At 38.0% G+C, this 24,821-nt stretch overlaps 1 protein-coding gene across 1 annotated transcript in view; it reads right to left on the minus strand.

Moving 5' to 3' along the window:
* Positions 1-10,664: 10,664 nt before the first annotated feature.
* Positions 10,665-24,821, minus strand: part of LOC127630984 (potassium voltage-gated channel subfamily D member 1-like) — a 67,445-nt gene continuing 53,288 nt past the window's right edge. Inside the window, exons 3-7 of the mRNA XM_052108915.1 lie at positions 22,088-22,250; positions 21,122-21,205; positions 13,852-13,944; positions 13,116-13,354; positions 10,665-12,682 (exon numbers count right to left, since the gene is read on the minus strand). Coding sequence (XP_051964875.1) covers positions 12,478-12,682; positions 13,116-13,354; positions 13,852-13,944; positions 21,122-21,205; positions 22,088-22,250 — 784 coding nt within the window. The 3' untranslated portion in view covers positions 10,665-12,477. The remainder of the gene's footprint in view (positions 12,683-13,115; positions 13,355-13,851; positions 13,945-21,121; positions 21,206-22,087; positions 22,251-24,821) is intronic.

The raw sequence follows: 24,821 nt of genomic DNA on the forward strand, positions 1-24,821 counted from the left end.
AAGGAAATAGCTCTTTTATTGAGAATGTGGGTACCACAGCCCCCGTCAGGGGGTGTGGCAAATGAAAAAACAAAGGATTCTCCACCCGGCCCTCCACCGGGGGACGGAGCGGTCTTACCACCTCCGGAGCTAACGTCTTCGGCTCTGGGTCGACTGTCTCAGGAACCCTTGGGAGCCTTCTGGGTCCTAGAGGGGGTTCGTGAGACAGGGGGCGTACGCCGCCTGCGGGGTGCTCGACGCTGGGGCTGAGAGCTGGGCCCGGGTTGGGGTGGAGCAGGAGCTGGTTTCTTCGCTGCAGGGGGACGCCCTCGGCGAGCAGACGGGGCAGGGCCTGTAGCGGCAGGTGTGCGGCGGGGCATGATGTGAGAGATGGTCTCCGTCTGCTTCTTCACCGCGGAGAACTGTTGGGCGAAGTCCTCGACGGTGTCGCCGAAAAGGCCAATCTGGGAGACAGGTGCGTCCAGGAAGCGCTTCTTGTCAGCCTCACGCATCTCGACCAGATTGAGCCAGAGATGGCGTTCCTGGACCACTAGGGTGGCCATCGCCTGTCCGAGTGCCTGCGCTGTGGCCTTCGTCGCTCTCAGGGCGAGGTCGGTCACTGAGCGCAGTTCCTGTAGCACATCAGGATCAGGTCCACGAGGATGTTGTCCTACAGGGCTTGGATGGGAGTACGGGGCGGCCACGCCAGGAGGTAGGGCTACCGGGGCATAGATGGTAAGCAACTGCCCTATCGACCTGGTGAATCGCCCCGTATCCGTGGTGCTCTCCGCCGCCGAGGGTGGTGAGAGTGGAGCGGGTGGCACCTAGACATGCACCTCCGGGAAAAACGGGACCGGGGGGATGCGAGGCCGCGAACGGCGTGCTGCCCCCAGGAACCAGTCATCCAACCGTGAAGGCTGTGGGGAGGATGGAGGGTTCCAATCCAACCCCACGCTCATGGTGGCCCGGGAAAGCATGTCAGACATCTGAGCGTCAGCCTCAGCCTGGGCCTGCTGGCCCGAAGGCGGCAGTCCAGGGGAGTCCTCGGCATCAGACATCACACTCTCCGATGCAGTGGCGAGCTCATCTGCTTCGGGCTCGGGAGGATAGACAGCCAGGCCGTGAGGCGAGCCGCTATCGCCGCGAGCATGGACGGGGACCAGCGAGCGTGTCGGGGAATGGGAGGTTCGCGGGGGGCTACCCAGCGAAACTGCACCCGCTGCCGCCCCCAAATCGCCCCCAGCGCCAACCGCATCGTCCTCAATCCCGTGGGAAGAAGCAAGCTGCGACCGCAACGTGGTCATGGTCATGTTCTCGCAGTGAGAACATGAACCATCCACAAACGCCGCCTCGGTGTGATCGCGGCCCAAACACACGAGACAGCGCCTGTGGCCGTCTGAAGCAGAGAGGCTTCTACCGCATCCAGGAACGACACAGGGGCGGAAGGGCATCTTGAAAAAGACGCGTCCTTAAAAGGACGTTCAACACCGCTGTGTTTGCTCTTTTAGAGGAATTTACTCTTTTAAAGGAAATTGCTCTTTTAATACACAGTATGTGTGTGTGTGTCTGTGCTGTCGAAGCGCTCAGGGGCAACAATGCATGATGTGCAAAGTAGGAGAAAGCCGCTGTTGTGCGCCGTCAAATCCAACAGCAAGCAGATCGTCAGAGATACAGGAGTTCAGGGTGTGTATTCTCGCAGCAGACTGCAAACAGAGCATCGGTTCCGAAGAAATTTTCTGAATGAACTCCCGTATTTGCGCCGCTTAAATACCCGTATGTCCGGGGGCGGGACATGCAAATACCGGCTGCCAACTCTCATTGGCCTTTTTTCATAGATCAGAGGTGGATATCGGCGCTCAAGAGAGACCCCTAGTGTCGCTTCTCCGACACAACGTGGAGAGAGCGACAGAAGGGGAACTTCTGACTTCAACTGGATGTGCTTTTATAAAATTATTAGCTTCACATTCCAGCCTATATACCCTCAGAAAATTGGCCCCATTCACTTCCATTATAAGTGTCTCACTGTAAAAGAAATAAATAAAAAAACTTTAAAGGAGATACGTTTTTGTGGTAATCTACATTATGCCACACATGCTGTCAATTGAGCGAAATTTATCAAACAAACATAAAATATTCCTTTAAATTGTAATTATACTGGAATAGTTCTTTGTACATTGTGAAAGGCACACATAAATGCTTAATGCTATAAATCATATTGTGGTGGTTCAGCTGGAAGGTGTTTCATTACACATGTATATTATTCATAGGCCTAAATATGGTTATTTGAACTTAGTAAGACAATATTAGCTTTTTAACAAAACACTTTTCTTCTAGTTCTGTTGTGATTTATGTTGGGTGTCATGTGTTACAATAAAATTTATACAAAAATAGGCAAGGGTGCAATATTATATGCTGTCAATTATTTTACAAGACAAATGACATTTGCTTTTTAGAAATGGAAAGTATTTAATTCTAGTACTTTTATATCCTTTTGAACAAAAGACAACCACAACAATGGTTAAATGTCATGTTTATAAATGTTATAAAGTCAGTAGGCTATGCATATGATCAATACATAAATCAACTTCCTGACTGTGTTTTCTTCTAGACAAACCTACAGATGTGATTTTTGATTAACGATATTAATGTGGCTTGTGTCAAAGCTTTAAAACCACCTCCATAGAGTAAGGCATTCATAGCTTAGTAACCCCAGTCATTCATTATGCATACCCATACTGCATCCCTCTACGTTTAACATTTAATAATCTAGTGGTATGTGTTGCAGATGGTGAGGTATTGATGGATCCCAGGCCGGTGTTTGTTTAGACCCGGCTTTAGAGAGACAATCCCAGTGGGGTCTTATCACGCCGGTGGGTAGGAGGTAATTTGGCAGAAGCCCTGAGCTCAGTGGCTCCCTTTGCTTTGCAGCATATTTAGAGTGTTAGATGAACCAAGATTGTGTTACCGCAGTCCCTCTGGAGTGGTCTGATCACGCACCAATTTAAGGCTTTCCTTAGTAAATCTTTCATTGAAGCCAAATGCATCGGTTTGAATTCCTTAATTGAAGCTTGACTCCTCAAGAATGACCAATAATCTGTTTAAGTTAGTCTTTTTATGGAGCAGTTTATGAAGTAAACATGTCAATATGTGTTAATTACTAGAAATTTGACAAGGGCCAACACCTGCTGAAATGGGAATGAAGTCACCATGCAGCACTGTGCTGACAATTCCACAGCTGTTCTAATTACAGTTAAACACATACCATATCAGACACTATAACTGCGTCAATATGAGGTTATTATTACCTAATCTAGCTAATAAATGCCACTCTTCAATATGGGCTTTAAATGTATTCTGAGCTTCTGGACTTTGTCAACAGACTTGACAACTGTCATTTTGATTTTTATGTGTTTTACGGCAACACTAAAATATAATCTGCAGTGGCTGCAGTATAACATGAATGCCATTTGCCAAAATTTCAGGTGCAAGACAGACAGACAGACAGACATGGATAGATGCCATACAACAGCACCCTTGCAATAAATCTTTGCTGTGTTGGAAAATTACAACTGGCTCATATCACAGTCAGCATAACACAAATCCACAGTCATGTTTGTGATGGAGGTTATTTTCTACTTACAGTGGGGCAGAGGTTGTGTAGCCAGATGCATTGAAACAGTGAGCAAAATATCATATAAGATGAAGGTTTAATAACGCTGTAACATGTTTGAATGATCATTAGTTTATGTTCATTTTCCTTGGACACCTAGCTCAACAGAAATGTTGATAACACTTTACAATAAGGTTCCATTAGTTAACAACAATTAGCCTGAACTAACAAGGAACATTACTCATTAAGCATTTATTAATCTTAGTTAATGCTAATTAAAACACATACTAATACATTTTTAAAATCAAATGTTGTCTTAGTAAACATTAGTTAATGCACTATGAACTAACATTGAACAATTGTATTTTTATTAACTAAGATTTATAAATGAAAAATGTATTGTTAATTGTTTGCTCATGATACCAATACATAAGCAAGTGTTAACGAATGGAACCTTATTGTAAAGTGTTACCTATTTTTATTTTTTATTATTATTATTATTATTATTAATAACAATAATAAAAAAGCCTAGACATAACATAACAGACCCTCTGAACTTTATCACAACGACAGTTTTGTTGGGGAAATAAAGTTGCATTATCAATGTAACAGCTTGCTAAGGTCACACAATAGTAACCACAAAGGAAATTGCGCTTATAAATCAAGATTTTTCCCTAGACTGCCATTGTTTTCTGAGGTTACACAAAATTCGCCAAAAAATAGGAAGAAAGAATATATGAAAATATGCTTTAAAACAAAATCCATATTTTTTTTTAAATCAGTGGCCTCCTAATAACACTTTCCAGAAAGATATACCTTCTTGGACCCATGATTGACCCCTAACTTTACTGAATTAGGTGCAAAAATCATACATTTTAAAAGCATGCAAGGAACTGCCCTCATATTCACTGGGTAAAATTCAGCCTGATTTCATGAAAATGACTAAGGCAACATTTTTGCTAAATGATATTATGTGGCTCATTACACATATAGTGGTAGTTCTGAGGTGAAATGTCCACTGTGTGGTGCTAAAAGTGTTAATTAAATGATCTCCCAAGCAGATAAGATTTAAGTACAAGCATATAAGTTAAAGGGATAGTTCACCCAAAATCATAAAAGTTTCACTGTCTGATGCGTTTTGTTTTATGGTATTTTTAGGTTTAATGATTCTAATCATCACTTAACTTGTTTTGTTTACAAATACACCTCATAGTTACTCATAGTTACTATCATGAACCTAATAAGTTCACCCACTAGGTTTAATTATTCTAATCATCAGTTAATTTACTTGTTTTGAACATTTACTTCAACATTAAACCAGGGCTGGATTGGTAATCTGGCATTCTGGGCATTTTCCCGGTGGGCCAACGCACTTTGGGGCTGATCGAGGGGCATGGCCATTGGGAGAACCGGGACTAAGCTGAAATGAGCTGCAGTGTTATGCAGAATGGGCCACAAAATGGCGCTGCAATATGCCGAAGCGATACGAAAAGGTCTTGTTGTTGACACATTTCTGTCCGTATATCGATGCAATCGGTATATTGCAAACCTCAAGTCACTTAAATATATACAGTATATATATATATAATTTTTTTTCTCCCCAATTTGAAATGCCCAATTCCCAATGCACTCTATGTCCTTGTGGTGGTGTAGTGACTCACCTCAATCCAGGGAGACCTAGCTCATGTGGAGGCTTCACGCCATCTATGCACAACTCATCACGCACCCCATCGAGAGCAAGAACCACATTATAGTGACAACAAGGAGGTTACCCCATGTGACTTTAACCTCCCTAGCAACTGGGCCAATTTGGATGCTTAGGAGACCTGGCTGGAGTCACTCAGCATGGCCTGGGATTCGAATTCGTTTCTCATGATCTTAAACATTTTTGATCTGAAGGCGTATGCTTAAATGTTTGAAATTCAACAACAATGACTGTCATTTACTGCTGTGTAAAACAACAGATTGTCACTTTTTGTCCATGGGCATCAGAAGCAACTGGAAGTGTTGCTGTTGATAGTTCCACTTCAGTTCTGTTCACAGATACTTTGTTAGGAGTCACACATTTTGCTGGAGATGCCAGACTTGTCTCTTAGTGATATTCATTCAAAATATCATGAACTTCCCACACAAACCATGTATAAATTGTTTTAAATTGAAAGATAATGGCAAGCTCTTTGCATGGGCAGTGTTTAATGAACATACAGGTTACCTCTGTGCCTGGGCTACCCAGTACTTTACCCTGTTCTTTCAAATGCTCGGCAGCAACATCAACTGCACGGTTTAGCCAGAGCCAGTATTTGTAGGTGTCCTTGTCAGGTCTGGGAAAAGTGGTATAAAAATCTGCTAATGGGAGAGGAGAGCAAAGTGCATCTTCAAAGTGTTTCATAAGTAAGCCAAAGATTGCATCAGGGGCATACACAGTGTCAATGTCACAGTTCCTTATGTCAAGCTTGACTACATCTTTAGCCCTGCCCATTTCAAGATCTCCTCTGCTTGTTGCTCTGTTTTTATGTTACATCGCTTCCTGTAGTCTTTAGTGATATCTATCCATTCTCTTGGTGAGACGTCTATAGTGTCACTCCTGACTCCAAGTCCACCTGACTCCAAGTGAAAACTTTAAGATGAACACTAGGTGACTTCAGGAACCATCTTGATTGAAGAACCAACGAGTCACGGCACCGATGTGACTGTGTCTGTGTGGATGAAATTACTCTCTGAGCAGGTGGATGGTCTCTCAGATTTTCTTTTTATTAGACCTAGGACAAACTCAACCAAAGGCTGGTAAAATACAGTGGCCCAGTGTTCCTCAATGTCTCAGTTTATATATATTTTTTTAAGATGACTAAGTTCACAGGCAAGTTAATTTCACATTCAAATACTCTTGGTTTTCATCTCTGCAAATATTATACATTTGACTTGACCGACAGGATCAGAATGATGATAGATGAAAGAGATAAACTCTTGAGTTACTTATACATCGAACTTGTGTTTGAAAATGAACATAATTCAACAGATCTGAGCAATTTACCAACTGCGAGAGATATGAGGCTCTGCTATGGATGATCATGTAGCATCACCCCACAATATAACTATGCAAATATATGCAAATATGCTGGCGCAACAACCAATGGTGAGATGTCAGAATCTTAGCATGAATTAAACAGTAATCTTGAACACTGTTACATATATATAATTTAAGCTGTATACAGGAAGTATTTATTGTACTTCAATTTTACTATTTAATTTAATTTTAATAAAAAATCTTTGTATTACAGTATTGTTTCTGTTATACAGTACAATGTTTTTAAAATACAAAGTAATTCAAAAGTACTACATCCACAAGCCACTGAGAATAAGCTTAATGCGAAATGGACGTCAAGATTTTCATCAAAATCTGTGTTGTTTTTCACCTAAACCTATCATAAGTCTTCAGAAGACTTGAAATATGATGCATGGACTAATTTTGATACTTTTGGGTCCTTAAGCTTTAAAGTGAGGCAGTCCAATATATTTATTAATATTTGTACTTTTTTGTTTCATGGAAGAAATAAAGACATACAAGTTTGGAACAACATGAAGTAAATAAATACAGAATTTTCATGTTTGGGTGAAATATTCCTTTAAGGTAAAGGGGTACAAATGTGCTTAATTAAAAAAATAAAGGAGTGGTGGTGGCGTAGTGGGCTAAAATCACTGAACTGGTAATCAGAAGGTTGCTGGTTCGATCCCCACAGCCACCACCATTGTGTCCTTGAGCAAGGCACTTAACTCCAAGTTGCTCCGGGGGGATTGTCCCTGTAATAAGTGCACTGTAAGTCGCTTTGGATAAAAGCGTCTGCCAAATGCATAAATGTAAATGTTAATTGTTTTGAAAATCCTCTCACAGTGTTTTTTTTTTTTTTTTTTTGATTTTGGGGGGATAATGACCCAGACGTGTTTTCCTGAGATTCACTTAACAAATATTAGTAGCAATTTCACACATATTAGCAATTAGATTCTTTGACTTTACACAGGTTTCTTGCAGTAGTTCTGAATGCTTCAATGATTCTCAATGAAACAAGGTTCCTACTGTCATATTTGATGTTTAACTGCTGCAGAGGATGCATGAGCAGATTGCCACTCATGCATTCCCAAATATTCTGCTTCCCACTGCAATTATAGGTCTTCCACCATTCCTTTGTGTTACAAGGTTTACTAGAGTGCAAGATCTGAAGATACTGGCACATGATCCACCCTTCCTCTCAGCCCCACCACTGGTCACTGAAGAGCATTGGAGTTTTGCCTGAACTCAAAGCATATACAGGGCCACTGCGTATGCCTTCCTTCTTTTAGAGGATTAGCCGTCTCATCCTGGTTACATGAAAAACAGAAATATCAGAGGATTCGTAGGCATGCGGAAGAGCAGAGGTCAAAGTGCAGAGTAGATTGAGGGACCTTAAAACACATTTATTAACAGCTCATGTTATTAAAAGGACAGTTAGCTCAAAACTGACACTTTTGATATAATGAATGTAAACGGTGACTGTAACTAATTCTCACCTAATATCATATTTTTTGTTCCACAAAAGAGAGAAAGTCTTATGGGGAAAGTCTAATTAACAAAAAGATATTTACTATAAAACAACAACAAAGGGTTATAATATCATAAATATGATATGATATTGTATCACATACTATCATATATATTTTATAAATATTACTCAAGTAAAAAAAGATTTTTACTTCATCTGCCACAAAACAAATAATTTCATTTTTAGCAACTTTTTTGTCAGAATCTTTTTTCATTAATAGAGGTGTGAGGGCGATGGGTCTGAAATCGTTAAACGATTTTGTATGTGATGTTTTAGGAACAGGGACAATAGTTGCCATTTTCCAGGCCTGGGGTACAAAACTGGTGTTGAGGAACATCTGGAATAGCTGGGTAAAGATGGGTCCCAGTTGGGTAGCACACTCCCTCAGGACCCTTCTCTTAAACCCATCTGGCCCTAGAGCTTTGCAAGGGTTGACTCCCTGGAGGATTGAAATTACTTCCTTTTCCTTTAATGTCACAGAGGCAGGTGTCATTCCTGCACAGACTAGGTCACATTTAACAGTGAAGTCATGTTTATCAAATCTAGAATAGAACATGTTCAGATCATTTGAAAGGCTAAAAGGATCATCACATTTGAGGGCTGCTTTCTGTTCCCTTCCCATCATTATATTATGTCCCCTCCAAGCATCTCTTGCATTACCATTTCACAGTTCCTCCTCAACTTTGTCTTTATAGTCTGTTTTTGCTTTCTTAACCCTCTGGGATCGACAGACAAGGACTGGATTTTTTTGTCATTACAGCGGAAACAACATCAAATACTCCGTCATTTATTGCTAAAGTGCCACCAGCCCATAAATTGGCGTGATTGTACAAGGGCTTCAGACCACGTGACACTCAGGGGGTGTCCCAATGCGATTACGCAGCTCAAGTTCCTACAAAAGGGAACAAACTGAGTGCAGGATGGAGTGAAATATTTTGGCCTTCCTAGTGCCTACGAATCAATCCATTGAAACAACACCTGCAAATGCCTCATGTCATTTGCCAACAACGATGAAGGGCTTTAAGTACAACGTTTGCATGATGTGCAGCTCGTAATTGACTTATTCCAAACAAAATAGATAACACCAACTATACAGAAAGCATTTTTAGACATGTATATTGGAGTACCGTGTAAATACCATTTGACTTGAATACAGTAATCTCTCCCATGGAAGGCTATATCAAAGTACCATATGCCAAAGCTATGCTGATTTTTTGAAAGGTATATGAAAGAAACTTCTGGTTCAATGGACGCATTGGTGCTTTTTTGAAAGTAAATAAGGAAAAGAAAAAAGTGTCCCAGACAGTGCTGTTTTGTTCTTTTATATTTCCAACCAGCTTATCATAATGTTAGCAGGAGTTTGCCTCTAGAGGTCAGTGTTGCTTAACTATAGTTATCACAGTAGTGTTTCTGTTATTGGCAGCCTTGCTAGAGTCCATCAGCATAAAAGCGAGGAAAGAGGGTGTGAGAAAGTAAAGATGGACACACAACCATCTGATAATTAACAGACTTTGTCATCTTAAAATAGTTTACCCAAAAATTGACATTTTTGTGCCTCCTCTTTGGTGGTGATGTGATTTTTGGGCATATGCAGCCAGTGACCTCTGATGTTTAAAAAGTGAATATCAAAGTTGCAGGGAATGAAAAAGGAGTGAAGCTTCATATAAAATCATATTCTTGAATGTAAAACCTTTGATTACATACTGTAGAAAATGTCACAGATCAAACCAAAAATAAAGCACAGTCTATAAATTGACCATAAAAATATGGTTGATTGTTAAAATCAACATAGAATTAAAATTTACCCTATTTGCGTTCCTTATTGTGCACTTTATTCCAAATTGTACATTTTATCACAAGAATTGTATAACTTGCCACTGAAATGACTTTCCTTTATGGCTGATGTCACCAACCCCTCTTATTTTTTCAATCCCTTCCCTCAACCACCTGTCAAAGAAACCACTTTACAATCCAGACGATCCCTGATGGATTAAAATCGGGTCCCGCCCTTTTTTCTCTCTTCACTGACTATCCTGTGAAATGGGTTGTGAAAACTGTTTCATGTTAACTTTAACAGTATATAATTGATTTTTCTTTGGCGTGGTTAATTATGCACAACTAATTCTCACTATTATTGATAGGCAATTAGATAACTCCTGAGTCGAAAACCAGAAAATAATTAGCATCAGACTTCACTTAACCTCTGAACGTATGTGACAGTATATTGTACATTATACTGTATATAAAGATATGCTTTTGTCAGTGTCCTTGCAAAAAAAAAAATTTAAAAACATAATATGCCCTAAAAAGTACTTGGACACTTAAAAATGTATAAATGTAATTGCATTAGATAACAAAATATAAAAGTAGCATTTATATTAAAGACAAATAGCACAAGCACACTTTTCAAACAAAACATTTAAAGAAAAATACATTTGTTTTGCTTAAGATGTCATTGAGAGCCGACAGACATTGTATTTTATGAGTTCTGTTCAGTTTATTTGTGGAATAGACTTTACACCCCTGTGCTTTTGATATCGAACTCTTTTATCTCTTACTGGGAGCCGTTTCATCCAATACTTCCTGCCCAAATCGAGAGCAGGTACCTGAAAAATAACTACATTTACCACAGCATTTTATGAAGCTGGAGGGGGAAAAGAGAGAACCAAATAACTGTAAAAATAACTTGGGAACAACGCTTGTAAACAGAGTAACAAATATGTGTTTCATCACAGTCAAGTGCAAATTTGCATTCATCCTTGTTTCTTTTTCTTTACATATACAATCTTTCATTTCTTTTTTAGTAAAAAATAATTACAGTATTATTGCCTCGTTGTGGTCTCATTGCTGCATATGGTCATTGACAAAACGGTAACGTCTGTAGTCATAGATGAGCATCAAAACAGATTAGTGAAATTATTTGTTGGACTGTTAAATAGCCATGTTAGATGCATATACTACAAAAATAGTTTGAGTTTAAAGGTTACATATGTTTACTAAACCAACTGAAAAATAAAAAGCTAAGTGTGTCTAATTACTACTGTCAAACTCAATGACTGCATTTACTTACAAAAGAATAATCCGAAATTGATCTTAATATGGTCATATTCTGATTAAATATTAGATATTACCTAAATGACTCAACATTCTGAATAATACAGGCATATTCCAGATTTCTAGAAACCAGAATATTAGCTTAATCTGTTTATGGCAATCAGATTAATGTAGAAAGCATACATTAAGAATATGACCATATTCTGATTAATTTTGGCATATTCTTGTGGAAGTTACAGTGGTAAACCCCCTCCAATCACTTTCATTCAAAAAGACATGATGCAATATAAACCCTCCTTTTTTCCCATGAGAGAAAACACATAAAAATACCTACAACGGTATTCATGCATATCTGTGATCAATTAACACAAATACTTCCCAATCACTCCTCATTTGCACTCACACACACACACACACACACACACACAAACTTAAACACATAGCCGCACTTATCCGGCATCATATTTTTGCAAAGAACATGCTCGAAAGTTTTTAAATATTTGTTTATCCTTCTTTTATCTTCTCTTGGTGCAGCATGATTGATCATTAATACTCTATAAATACTGTCTTTTATAATCAATGTTAGGAAATAAAACAGGACAAACGAAACAGAGGTAAAGGTAGTTCCATGCAAATGTATGTGAGAGTAGCATGTTAGCGGCTCCATTCTCTGCCATGGTATCTACTATACAGCAACATGCATGCATGGGTAGGACTGCTCCGAAATCGTATTTTTTGTTTTTCTTTGTGGGGTTTGAAAATGCATGTGATCTACAGAGGTATATAATACAAGTATTGATACATATATACCATCTGCCATTTCGCAGCCATAATATCGTATTTTCGTCTCCCTGCAAAGATCTACAGTTTCAATATGTCAATATAATTTAACACTCAATCTCTCCCTGCAACTGTGTTATGCAGTGGACATATAGGCATAATTCCAGCTTGATTTAACATTGCATATCTTTAAAGGTAAAAGGCCTTCAATGCCACAATGACTGTAAATTTATCATTTTAAAACAAGTCTGAATTCATCTACAAGTTCAGCTTTCAGTTGCCATCCAAGGAAAGACTTAAGACATATCCAGGTCCCTTTCATGTTCAACAGGGTCACAAAAACACGGCAGTACATATGAGTCAATTTCTGTCGAGGAATTTTGAATGAAGCATGTCTGTGGCATTCCAGTCTTTTTCTGGGAGAAGCCCCCCACCCCATCCTTTCCATTAGTGCAATGGGGGGTGCTCGTTTGCTGGTGGTTATAAGGAGGAGATCTTGACGGTCTCGTGTGTGTAGGAACTGGCGCGCGAGTTGCGTAAGATTCCTGGAATGGCAGGGGAGGGTGGCAGGCTTTCGTCCGGGGTGTTTGCGGGAGGCGTGGGTATACTTATTATAGCCGCTGTGAAATCCCTGTCCTCACAGTTTAGCTTTAGGCCTTCTGTCCGAGCGTTGAGACTGGAGCGACTGTTGGGGCACACATACACATATATTCACAGACAAAAACACAGATAAGGTAAAAGGTCACGTGGGGTATCATACTAATCATTGGAGACTCTAAAGAGCTTGATCTCATGAACAAAATGTGACTGTGACAATTTTTGCAAAATGATACTAGGTTGCTCCTTATACGCGTCACGGCAGTTCTGAGGTAAAATGTCCACTGAGTGGCGCTAAAAATAAGTTACATTTTCTCCCAAACAGATGAGGTTTTCAAGATGAATGCTGTATCGAGTTTTAAATCAAGAAAGCCCACCTCCCTACCCTAAGCCTAACTGATAGTGCCTCAAAAAGCAAAAGTGAGATGTATATAACAGATTATTCCCAAAAAAATCCTTACATTTTTGTTCAGTTCTGTAGCTTGTTTTGCCCCAGTACTCAATAATCAGCAGTGTCATACCTTTGTGGTCCAGCAGAGCTTTTGTGCACATGTAGAGTGTCAAGTTCCTGTATGCTGCCCCGGCTGACAGATACAGTTGAGTTGGCCAGCCGGATGGCTCTTCTCTTTGCCCTGCGTGGGCAGCAGGATGTAGTCACCCCCTGCTGGCTGGAGATGGAAGTGCTGCAGCTGGTACGATAGCCCACTGACTCTGTCATACACATCTCACTGAACGTCAGCTCATCTGTGAACTCATGGTTCTGCGAAAGAGGGAAATCAGAGGAGGAAGATGGTTAAAAATCTGTATTATGCATTTGGAAAGAGCACTCAAAACATTATAAATGACATGTGGATTAGATGGAACATCTACATATCACATAATTTGTGTCCTGCATTGTGTCATACTACATACGTGCATACTATGAATATGTACCAAAAAATACAGTGCTGTCTAAAAGACTGAGACCACATTGAAAATCTGATATTCAAAATCAAATTTAAACTTGTACAGAAAGTGTTTGGATTTTGCAAAATGTAGAAACAAAGGATTGTTATGACGTAAAATAAATTAGACATTTTTAATTTTGCACTGCTTCAAGGTTAATAATTTAAGTAGATTTGTGACATTGACCATGTTCATTTCTTTGCTTCCTTTGAAGCACACAATATGCTCTTTTGGAACTTTGTTTAATCGTGCCGGGATAAAATGGATAATCAGTCTGTGCCAGCTCGAGCGCATGCTGTCAGTTGTACGTACTGTTGTCTTCTCCAGACAGTGTAGCAGGTGATGATGTTGGTGCTCAAAGGAAGATCTGTTCTTCAAACACAAAGCGCTGTCACTGTCTTGACCCTGAAAGATTAAAGAAAAGATTCATTTATGATTATCTATAAAAACTGCTCAGATATAAGCAATTCATCTCAAAACAATAATCTATTTAAAGAAGTCAGTGACTATTTACAGACTTCAGATGATGCTACTTTTATTATCCTCATAATTTGCCATGTGCTGTGAAGCAGGTGCTATTTACACCTAATGCCAATAGTCCCTCCGTTTTATAAATTATTATTATTACAATAAAGTATTGATATTAATGATTAATATTATCCTCCTCCCTAACCCCTTAAAAGTGTTTTTAGGAAGTCACTGGTTATACAATCATGAGGTTTATGAATACTTTGTTTTGGGTTGAATTTTGGAAAAACATATCTCTAACATTTCATTAAGCTATATTATTAATTAATTTGGAATATTTCTCAAGGATTTACTGAATATCCTGAATAACAATTCAAATTAAGGACTACTAAGGCCCAATTTTGCATTTCTGAAACATTCAGAAAAAAAAATGTATTCTTATATATTATTTACATATTCTTATATATTATCGTTATATATTATTTATATAACAATAACATATAAGCATTCCATCCTGCAGAGTATATCTGCAAGGTTTTTGTCTTTTGCAAAATAATGTCAGGTCCATTTGCTACTCCTTGATCTTTACTGTAGCACAAAATCCTTCAAAGGCAATATATGTACAGTCACCATGACAACATCGTCTCTGTGGCAACTGGACCTCAACATTCCATGTGATGTCACTGAGAAAGTTCAATGATGTCATAATGGACTGACATTCTTTCTGGTCCCCGTCTTTTAGTCTCATTAATGATATGAAGATTCAGAATTCTGTCTAAATCTGAGGTTAAAATGCTGAATAAAACAATAGCAAATGTTTAAAATAATGATAATATGAATTATGATAAAATACTACATATAAAAGGTGTAAATACATGGCCAGTCCCTTTTTCTTTGCATATATATATATATATATATATATATATATATATATATATATATATATATATATATATATATATATATATATATATATAATTTTATTTTAATTATTTTTATTTTTTATTTTTAGCAAGTACATAGTTTTTGCAATTTTTATTTCATTTTCTATTTGTTGGGAATTGAGAAAAAATGATTACATGTAAAATACATATTTTTAAATATTGCTAAATTTGTTCTATGTAGTTTTAAAACTTTTTAGTGAAAAATAGGCATAATTTACATTTTTAACAGTGGATCTTCTAGGGTTAAAAGTGTTAGTTCACCAACAAATTTAAATTATGCCATCATTTACTCACCTTTATATCATTCTAAACCCATATGACTTTCTTTCTCACCTCTGAAATTTGGAAGAATGTTTACAGTGCTCGTTGTTTTTCCATACCCTAAAAGTGAATACAGCCTGAGGCTGTCACTCTGCCCTACATCTCCTTTCCACAGAAGAAAGTAAGTCATATAGGTTTGGAACAACATGTGGATGAGTAAATGATGACAGAATTTTGATTCCTTTAAAGACTGAATTCCCCTGTTGTCAGCTTCTGTGACCAAGACACACAATTCGACATTGCTTTTCCACTCAAAATCATTCCAAGACAGACCACTGTCCTTATGATGCTTTTCACACATATCCGATAACTTCTATGACCTATCGTTGTAAAACGATCACATGCAAGGATGTTGTGTCTCAAGAAACATCAGTCCCAACGTCTCTATTTTGTGCTTCACCGATAGCATCTGCCCTCAGAGATCTTTGTTGTTCAGGTCAAGGTGGTTTATCACTATTCCTGTCGCCGTCTAGAAGCAGCCTATCAGCCGATCTTATCAATAGAGGAGAGGACGGACATTCGGAATGACAGTCACAGCCAGGAAGGAGCAAGAACTGAGCTGTCTGCCACACAGGAAGTGCCCCATCAGCTGAAACCAAGGAGGGAATTTGGGCAGATTCGGCTGATATGTTCATCAATATTTTGACCTAAGAACAATTAGGTTTGTTTTTGCTAAATGTTAAGTCACTCCAAATAGGAGCCCTGAATGCAAGAGAATGGAATGACGCATCTATAAAGAAGCCATGAAAATGTTTTTTTTTCTCCAGTAAAAATATTGAAACATCCTTAAAACAAGATTCCTTACTGCATACGATATTAAGACTTGTTTTCCCAGTTGGCAAGTATTGTTTTCTTGTTTTATGCATACACCTCCAAAAATGTTCTGTGACTTGCTTGGAGAATTAAATTATAAGTAAATATGTTCCTGCCAAACTTGTTGCTATGATACATTTCACAGAATGAGCCGCTGTATTGTTTTAGCCCATATTTATTGAGAAAAACAAAAACAAAACAAACAGGCATCATTTAATATTTTCTTAATCAGTCTTGCTTTCCAGTAAAAATATTTAAACATCCTTAAAACAAGATCCAGTGCATTTTTACATGAGAAGCCAAACTGCTTAACATACTATTCTTTTTTTTTTTTTTTTGGAAATAAAATATATTTATTTACCTAAATATTTTTCTTTCTTTTTTATTTGTATGGAGTAAGCAAAATAAACTTCAATTAAAATACATTCTATGAAAACTATGAATACTATTATTATTTCCAAATGCACAAAATAGTACAGTCAAATAAAATGCTTAAGAACTGTATGGCGCAAACACAGAACAAAATACAAACAACAAACAGAAAACAAGACTTTTAACCTTATCAGAGGTATCTATTTTAAGGAGGTTTAGATATTCTTACTGGAAAAAAAGAGCAAAATGCCTCTATATTCGTTTTTAGCTGTAAAGCATTTCCACTTCTCTGAAGTCAAAAACAACATGTCTTAATCCTTTAAAACTGAATCAATAGAAGGCTCATGATTTGGAACTGAGGCCGAAAATCAACATATAACATAGTATAAATAATTTCACTCCTGCATAATTCAACACCACAGACCAGGAACTACATTTAAAAATTCCCAAAGATCTAATGTGTGTGCAAACAAATTCCAGAGAGCTGTTTAATAAAGATTTCACTTCTTTATCTTGATGTACGAAACAACACAGCAAAATGCTGAATGCAATATGTTCTTTGGTGCAAAGAAATGAGAAAATTAAAGAAGTTCAATTTGTCATCATTAATTTCCTGCCAGACCGGGCACACAAAATGAATTGTTTTGTCACCCAGTTGCAGGTTCTTGAGTAATAAATCCTAAATAAATACATTTTAGTCAAATCCACAAGCTGTGGTACTCTCTTCCCGAACACTCCATCAGGAGAAGAGATTTTGCCTTCCTGCAGAGGAACCTCAGTACGTATTATACCATCAGTCACTTACAGTTCCATTGTTAAAAAAGCACTGATAGGGATGTCACATTAACTCCTTTATGAGGTGATGGTTCCCATTACTTGCAAATGGACATTCATCTAAAAGGAAGGGAACACACACCCCGAAGTGTAACATTAAGATGCTTAAATCATCCATTCAGTTTTATGAATAGAAAGTGTGTTTTTGTACTTGTCACTGCGTGTGGATATTGCATCAAGCCCAACAGATGTCTTGTTTCAAACAACGGGTGAGTAGTTCGCTCCAGTATATTCTGTTGCTTCATAAAAGGCTATCTTGCAAAAGATTGTGGTTAAATATTTTTGTAGTACATTTTCACTGGGTTTCAGTGTGAAACATGCAGCAAAAGTAGGCTCAGTGTGGCTCACAGTGTGAATACACTAACCTGTTAACCTGGCAGCTGGAATAATATATACGCTGCATACGCACTGCTTACGCATGCGGTGTGAAACAGGCCTACAATAAGTCAAAAAGCCCACTCCAAAGTCTCTTTGTCCCTATAAATGGCTCGTATTTATACGACTTTTTCCACCTTTTGTAGTCTGCTCTGCAGTTTGATCATTCATGTGCGTAGCAACAATGCGTGGGACGACTTGCACATGAAGCTTAATGCTTCCAGTTAGGGGTTTGAAATACCTCCAACCCTAAGAATGAGCAATAGAATTTGTGACGATTGCCTTGGTAAGCACCACTAAATATGATCCTGCATTTTGTATAAATGCTTAATTTTGATCTACAAAGACTTATTCCAAACATCTGATTTTGCTGCAGGGTTTTTTGTCCTATGGAGATCACATCAGAACACAGATATAAACCACCAAACAACACATTTCCTAATGACCTATCACCAAAGATCAAGACTTCCATGTGTTCTTGAGCACTGAATAACATGTGCAGTTTCAGAGACAAAAGGAGTACCTAAGAAGAAATTCTAAGCCAGAATAGACTGAAGGGTTGAAAAAAAAAAACCTTGGCCTTGTTTATAAATAGCACTGCAGGCCTGTTAGTAATGGGTTTATAGATCCATACTGGAAAAAAATACCCCCTCACTTGGGGATTGTAAATATTGGATTATTGTGGGCTTCACAACCTGAGAAGACTCAGGAGAACTTAACCTGCCACATTAGTAAAGATGAAAATTCTGAATCATTCCATCTCTCTTTCTCTCTACTGCAGATAGACCTTTGAATGCAGTTGCTGTTCCTGTGCAGTGGAGATAAATTCAGGGATAGGTTTATGCATATAACTGATAAAGTGACAGGCTGTGAGGAAGCAGCTCAAGACTAAATTCTAATCTAGACCAACACACAAATAGCATTTAAAAAAATGCAGTATACTGTAAATCCAGTTTATGCTTGTACCTTCAAATAAAATGTGTACAATGATTAAAAAGAAAATATTGAAAGATACTTTCTTAGGTTAGGTTTATTTGTTTTGCTTGCTAAGGCAAGCATCACTCTTGCTATTGCTTACACTTAGGATTAGGGATTTGAACTTAAATGGGAAAGTTCATCAAACATAAAATAAAAATCATATTGTTGCAAACGAAAATTACTGTCTTTCTTCTGTGGAACAACAAAAGACCATTCAATTTCATTGTATAGAATAATGGATGCAATTAAAGTGAATGGTGACTGAGAAAAACATACTGCCTACTGATTTGGCAAAACATAAGGGTGAGTAAATTATGTCAGATTTCTTATTTAATTGAATTTTTTAGGTAAACTATCCCTTCAAGTTATAGAAATGCCCTGGCAACCACCTGGCAACCACTGACAACAGCCTTGTAATGTGGCAGTTCGATTTGCACAGATCCTTTTGGGTTTTGATAATTTTTTAGTCTTTAATAATTTATATTATTATTTCTGTCTCTTTACCAAGAGGTAGAGTCTTTTGTCATAATGTACTGTATTATTAGAGCAACAATACCAAGGACAACCGGAGTTAAAATTCCCTGGGCTAACAGCCACTGCAACGCATGAAATAACTGCACAGCATAAAACCACAGAGAGAAATAAGTATTTAAATAGGTTTGTTTTCCCTAGCATAGCAATTACCATAGAATAATGATAACCAGGTTATCATTGCCTCATAAAGGCATTTCTTGGAAAAGGGCAAGCAATTATTTTTTCCAATGGAAACAGAATTAACATTCAATATGGCAGCTATAGGAATGGAATTCCTAGCTAACAACATCAAAGCTGTTTCTTTATTCTTATAAAAAGATAGTTCCGATTGGATGAAACACGTTTAAAGCCACTGTAAAAATGTCAGTACAATGTCATGCACCTGTGACCTGTAGACCCATGAATCTGAAGGAAAACGATCAACCAATCAGAGAACAGCAGCAAACAAACTGGCAAAATTACTCTGCAGCTAAATTGATTTGAAATTGGTGTATATTTTTGAATAAACAATTAAATTCACAAGATAAAACATCAAATAATGTGTTGCTGTAGTACTTTCAATATAGCAAAGGGTGAATATAATTTACAAATTGCTCCTTTTTTTTTAATAGCATTATCCATACTAGGAATATAAAGGTATGTTCAAAGATATCTCTTTATCCTACAAAAACTCTGTATATCAATTATTTTATATCATATACCCTTTTCACTTATTTTATCGTTTTAGAATGAATTTTATTTTATGGTACACACATATGGTAACCTGATTTACATCATTAATCTCTACATATCTAATGGAGGGCTGCATGGTTATGAAATTTGGCCGGCAATTAATTGTCAAACAAATAATTGCATTTATGATGATTTACGGTTATGATGATTAATTGTCATTCAAATAGTCCAATTTCTTAAAGTATGTGTGTGCAACACATATTTATCGTGGAACCTTATAATAAAATACGGATATATGATTTCCTTAAAGGCTTTAAAAACTCATTAATTACATGAAAACATATTTTATTTTAATTATCAAAATACTTCCCAATACTTCCCAAAATATTTCTCTATTTCTTTTCAACTTTAGTCTCGGTCCATTTTACATTTCCACTGTTGTTTTTGGAACCCAGCCAACCTGAATAGCTCTTTTATATGATATTATATCGGGTTAGGTAGGGTAAGGTTCTGGTTATGTATATGTTATGTAATATTTAATATATGCAACATATCATGTAAAATATTTCTGTCCCCAATTCTTCACTTTCACACGTTATTTTAAGGCTCTCCCATTAAAAACACCATTTCTCTTGAAGGACAACCTTTGAGATTCTATTGAAAATATGTTTCTTCAGTCTATCATCTCAACAAAAATGGAGTAAGCGGGCTCCTCCTCTCTGTCACTGTGTGTTAATTGAAAGTAAAATCGGAATGCTTTACGTTCACTGTCAAAATTCTCATTTATATTTTCGTGGGAGTTTGGCATGAATCTCCGCAGACGGCACGTGAATCTTCTCACACCCTTCAGGAGCTGCTCTGGGTGCAGTCCGTGGAATTCATTTGGAGTGTTCACATGCAGTAAAACTGGAAAATGTGACACACAAATGTACCATTCATGGCATTTCCGCTTAAAATGCCCTTATTTGGACAGCAAAATGTAATTAGAATATGAAGTGCATAAAAATCAGTTTGAACCAGATAGCCACGATCATACGATTATTGAATAATCGCAACAGGCCTAATTTCATGCCATGATACTTGCTAACTTTGCCAGATCCAATAACTAGTTCTTCCTCAATGTGCTCATTTAAGGGATTTACTTACAGATTTAAATGTGATTATAACTCCCAATGTACCATTTTTCTAGTGTGTACACAGCCTTTCAGTTATTTACATGTGCATTAAAAAACAACAAGGCTTTTGCATCTAAAAACTCCAAACAGTCTCACCTGAAATCCTCCATCTTCTTTGTATTGTAGAAAGGCATTGGTGGTTCCCTTCTTGGCCAAGCGAATCCTGGCAAGACGCACTTTCTGTAAAACAGAATTGACCTTGTGTCAGCAGATATTTCACATAAAACTCGATCTGCTGGCCAAGAGGAGTAATGAAGCCAAAGGTGCTGTTTTGTTGCATCATGATTTTTATTTAATGTTGTTTTTTGGCCTTTTTGCCACTTTATTGAGATAAAAGTGGACAGAGAGAGGACAGGAATTGATGTAGAGGTAGAGAGAGAGTGATGGTGAAATGGCATCAGGAAATATTGCTAGCCAGATTCAATCTCATACTGACAGCATGAGCACCAATACTCAACATATAAAAAAAATGGATGAGCCCTTTGATAAGTCCCACCCCATCTACTTGTTTCAATATTACATTTTTCAATGCAGGAAAGAAAACTGTCAAGCCATTTCATGGGGTCTATAAAGGGATAGTTTACTCGAAAACAAATGGAAAAAAGATGAATGGCGACTGAGGTTAACATTAAGACTAACATCTCTTAATGAAGATGTTCAGAAGAAGATGTCATGTAGGTTTACGAGCAACATAAGGGTTTTGACAAAAACACATTTTTATAAGAACAGCAGCTGTCTTGGACAGGGACGGATTACTGACCTGGCCAATGGGGCCAGTGCCCAGGGGCCCTTAACTGCCCGGGGGTGCCCTGGGCTTTAAGGCAGCGTGATCTAGTTTGGTGAACCCCCCCCCGCTTAAAAACCCTTTTGGCCATGAACAACGAGGGGCCCTTGGAGATAGTTGGCCCCAGGGCCTTTGCAACTCATAATCCGTCCCTGGTCTTGGATGAGTCACAAAGAGCCAGTGGATACGCTAGTTTTTAAAAAACAATAGGCATCAAAGACAAATAACAAGGCACAACTGGAACAGATTTGGTTTGGGACAAAGAGGTTCTTTAGTACCTGCTGAGCTCTCATCTTGTCCGCTCTCTGGTTCTGATGGTAGATTCGGCTGAAGTTGGACACGATGACAGGTACAGGAAGGGCAATAACCAGCACACCGCTAAGAGAGCATATAGAGCCAAAGATTTTTCCAGCAATGGTGTTCGGAACCATGTCTCCATACCTGCAACAAATGCCAACGTCAGTCAGGTACAATGGCTTTGCTTGGACAGGAAACAAATCTTTTTTATTTTATTTTTTATATTTTAATAACTTTAATTATTATATTTAAAAAAAAAAATATTTAATTTGTTTTATTTAGTTTGCTATGCTCACATTGACTTATCCAATCACAATGGACATTCATTTGTTTAAAGAATAACTTGAGATTTTATGAAATGTCAAATGTGATTGAAATAAACAAGAAATTATTCACCCTTTTCTAAAGTGATTATTTTGATTAAGCGTTATCTTAATTTGTTACTAAAAAACATCTTGCCGTCTCAAAAGTATTTGCCTTAGTTGACAAATTGTGCCCTATAACTATTGCCCCGGTATCTACACTTTATCAGTATAACCCCTCTGGGAGTCTTTTTTAAGTAGACAAGTAAGGTTTTAAAAAAAATATATATATATTTGATGAATTGTATACAAAACAATCTTATGTTGTTATTTCTTTTAACACGAATTATGTTGCTCTATTAATATGCAATACAAATAAATATATTCTTGAATCTTAGTTACCAGGAGAAAAAGAAAAGCATATTTTCCTTAAGGTGTGCCCTATAAAAACAATTCTTGCTTTTCGATTCGGACTTGATTAAAACAAACATTTACTTATGTTCCGTAAATGAGTCAGATGCTAATTCAGTAACCACTCTAAAGGATTCAATGAGTCAATTCTGTGAAAGATTCATCAGACTGATTCATACCACTAATTTGTGAGTTGGTGAGTGGCTTTGAATGAGTCATTCCAAAGAACCAGTTCAAAAGAATCATTTTGAATGATTCACTCAATGAACCTGTTCATAAGAGAATCAGTGCATAAGAGTAATTTGTTTATGAATCGACCTATACAAGTCACATACTGCAGAATTTTTATTTCAGCCATGGGCACAATGCAATAGAAAGATGTGTTTTTTTGCCGTTATCTCACGGTATACACTCTTTTTATCTTAACTACAAGCTTACAACTCAGGTACGATATCATTTCTTTTGCCATGGTGCTGAACATACAGTAGCGGTGGAGCAAACAGGTTTTGTGGGTCTCATTCACTCATAATTGTGTACAAGTTGCTTAATTATTTGCGCTGAAAAGGATCCGAACAAATATATGCATAGGCCCAACGTGCATTTGTACTGTATATCATCATGTAAGTAAAACAATTAGGATGGGCTTCAATGTTCTGTGTGTGTGTAAGAGAGAATGACAATTAGTGTGACTGTGATTACAGTAATGTAATGACAGATGGTCGCTCAGAATCTATTTTGCATTGGCATTTAATCTAATTGTGTAAATTAGTTTGGAAAAGTGCCTTGGTATTTCAATTCACAGGGCTCTAAAGCTCAACTCTCTGGCCTCCGGGGGTCTGCAGACCACTAACACCACCCATTACCCATATTTACTTGCAGAGTAAACCATCACAGAAAGGCAATAATATCTCTTTTGCATAAAAGCATCACCACAGACTCATAAAATACTGGCACAGTACTGTTCTGCAGTTGCCATAATTGTTTTTCTGGTGTTTAAAAGTAATATAATGGATGTTTCCTCCTTATTACCTCAATGTTACTTGGTGGGCCAAGTTTCTGGTCACTCAAGAGGTGTTATTGATGTATAAACGCAGATGATCAGGTGTTGATGCATTCATATATAGGACATCACAATAGAAGCTGCAAAAGTTCAGAATAAGGCAGATTTTGCTGTTAAGCTTCAATAAATGCTCTTTTTTGGACTAGTGGGGGAGTTTTGCGTTCTGAAAGAGGCAGCATGTTTTATAGTACATAAAGCTCTTTTATCTCAAAAGTAAAATTTGATTTGATTTTTCTGCACCCTCCTTTAGATTTTATTTTTGTGAATATCTTCTGTGGTGGTTCGTGCGTGTCTTCCATGAAAAAAAAACCAAACAACATAATTTTGATAGTGAGTGCAAAGCACTCTGGTTCCCCTTCTGTCGCTCTCTCCACGTTGTGTCAGAGAAGCGACACTAGGGGTCTCTCTTGAGCGCCGATATTCACCTCTGAACTATGAAAAAAGGCCAATGAGAGTTGGCAACCAGTATTTGCATGTCCCGCCCCGGACATACGGGTATTTAAGCGGCGCAAATACGGGAGTTCATTCAGAAAATTTCTTCGGAGCCGATGGTCGTGTTTGCAGACTGCTGCGTTTTACACACCGAGTTCCTGCTATCCTCTGCTGCATGCTGTTGGATTCTACGGCGCACAACAGCGGCTTTCTCCTGTTTGCACGGCTGTGCACTTCCTGCCCCTGAGCGCATCGACAGTTGCAGATAAGAAAGAGCTATCACGAGTTCTTTCATTCATAAAAGAGTGATTTTATTTAAAAGAGTAATTTCCTCTAAAAGAGCAAAAAACACAGCGGCGTTGAACGTCCTTTTAAGGACGCGTCTTTATAAAGATGCCTTTCCGCCCCTGTGTTGTTCCTGGATGCGGTAGAGTACTCTCCGCTTCCGACGGCCACAGGCGTTGTCTCGTGTGTCTGGGCAGTGATCACACTGAGGCTGCGTTTGTGGAT

This window comes from Xyrauchen texanus, chromosome 37 (genome assembly GCF_025860055.1).
Source record: "Xyrauchen texanus isolate HMW12.3.18 chromosome 37, RBS_HiC_50CHRs, whole genome shotgun sequence".
In the NCBI taxonomy this organism is placed as follows: Eukaryota; Metazoa; Chordata; class Actinopteri; order Cypriniformes; family Catostomidae; genus Xyrauchen; species Xyrauchen texanus.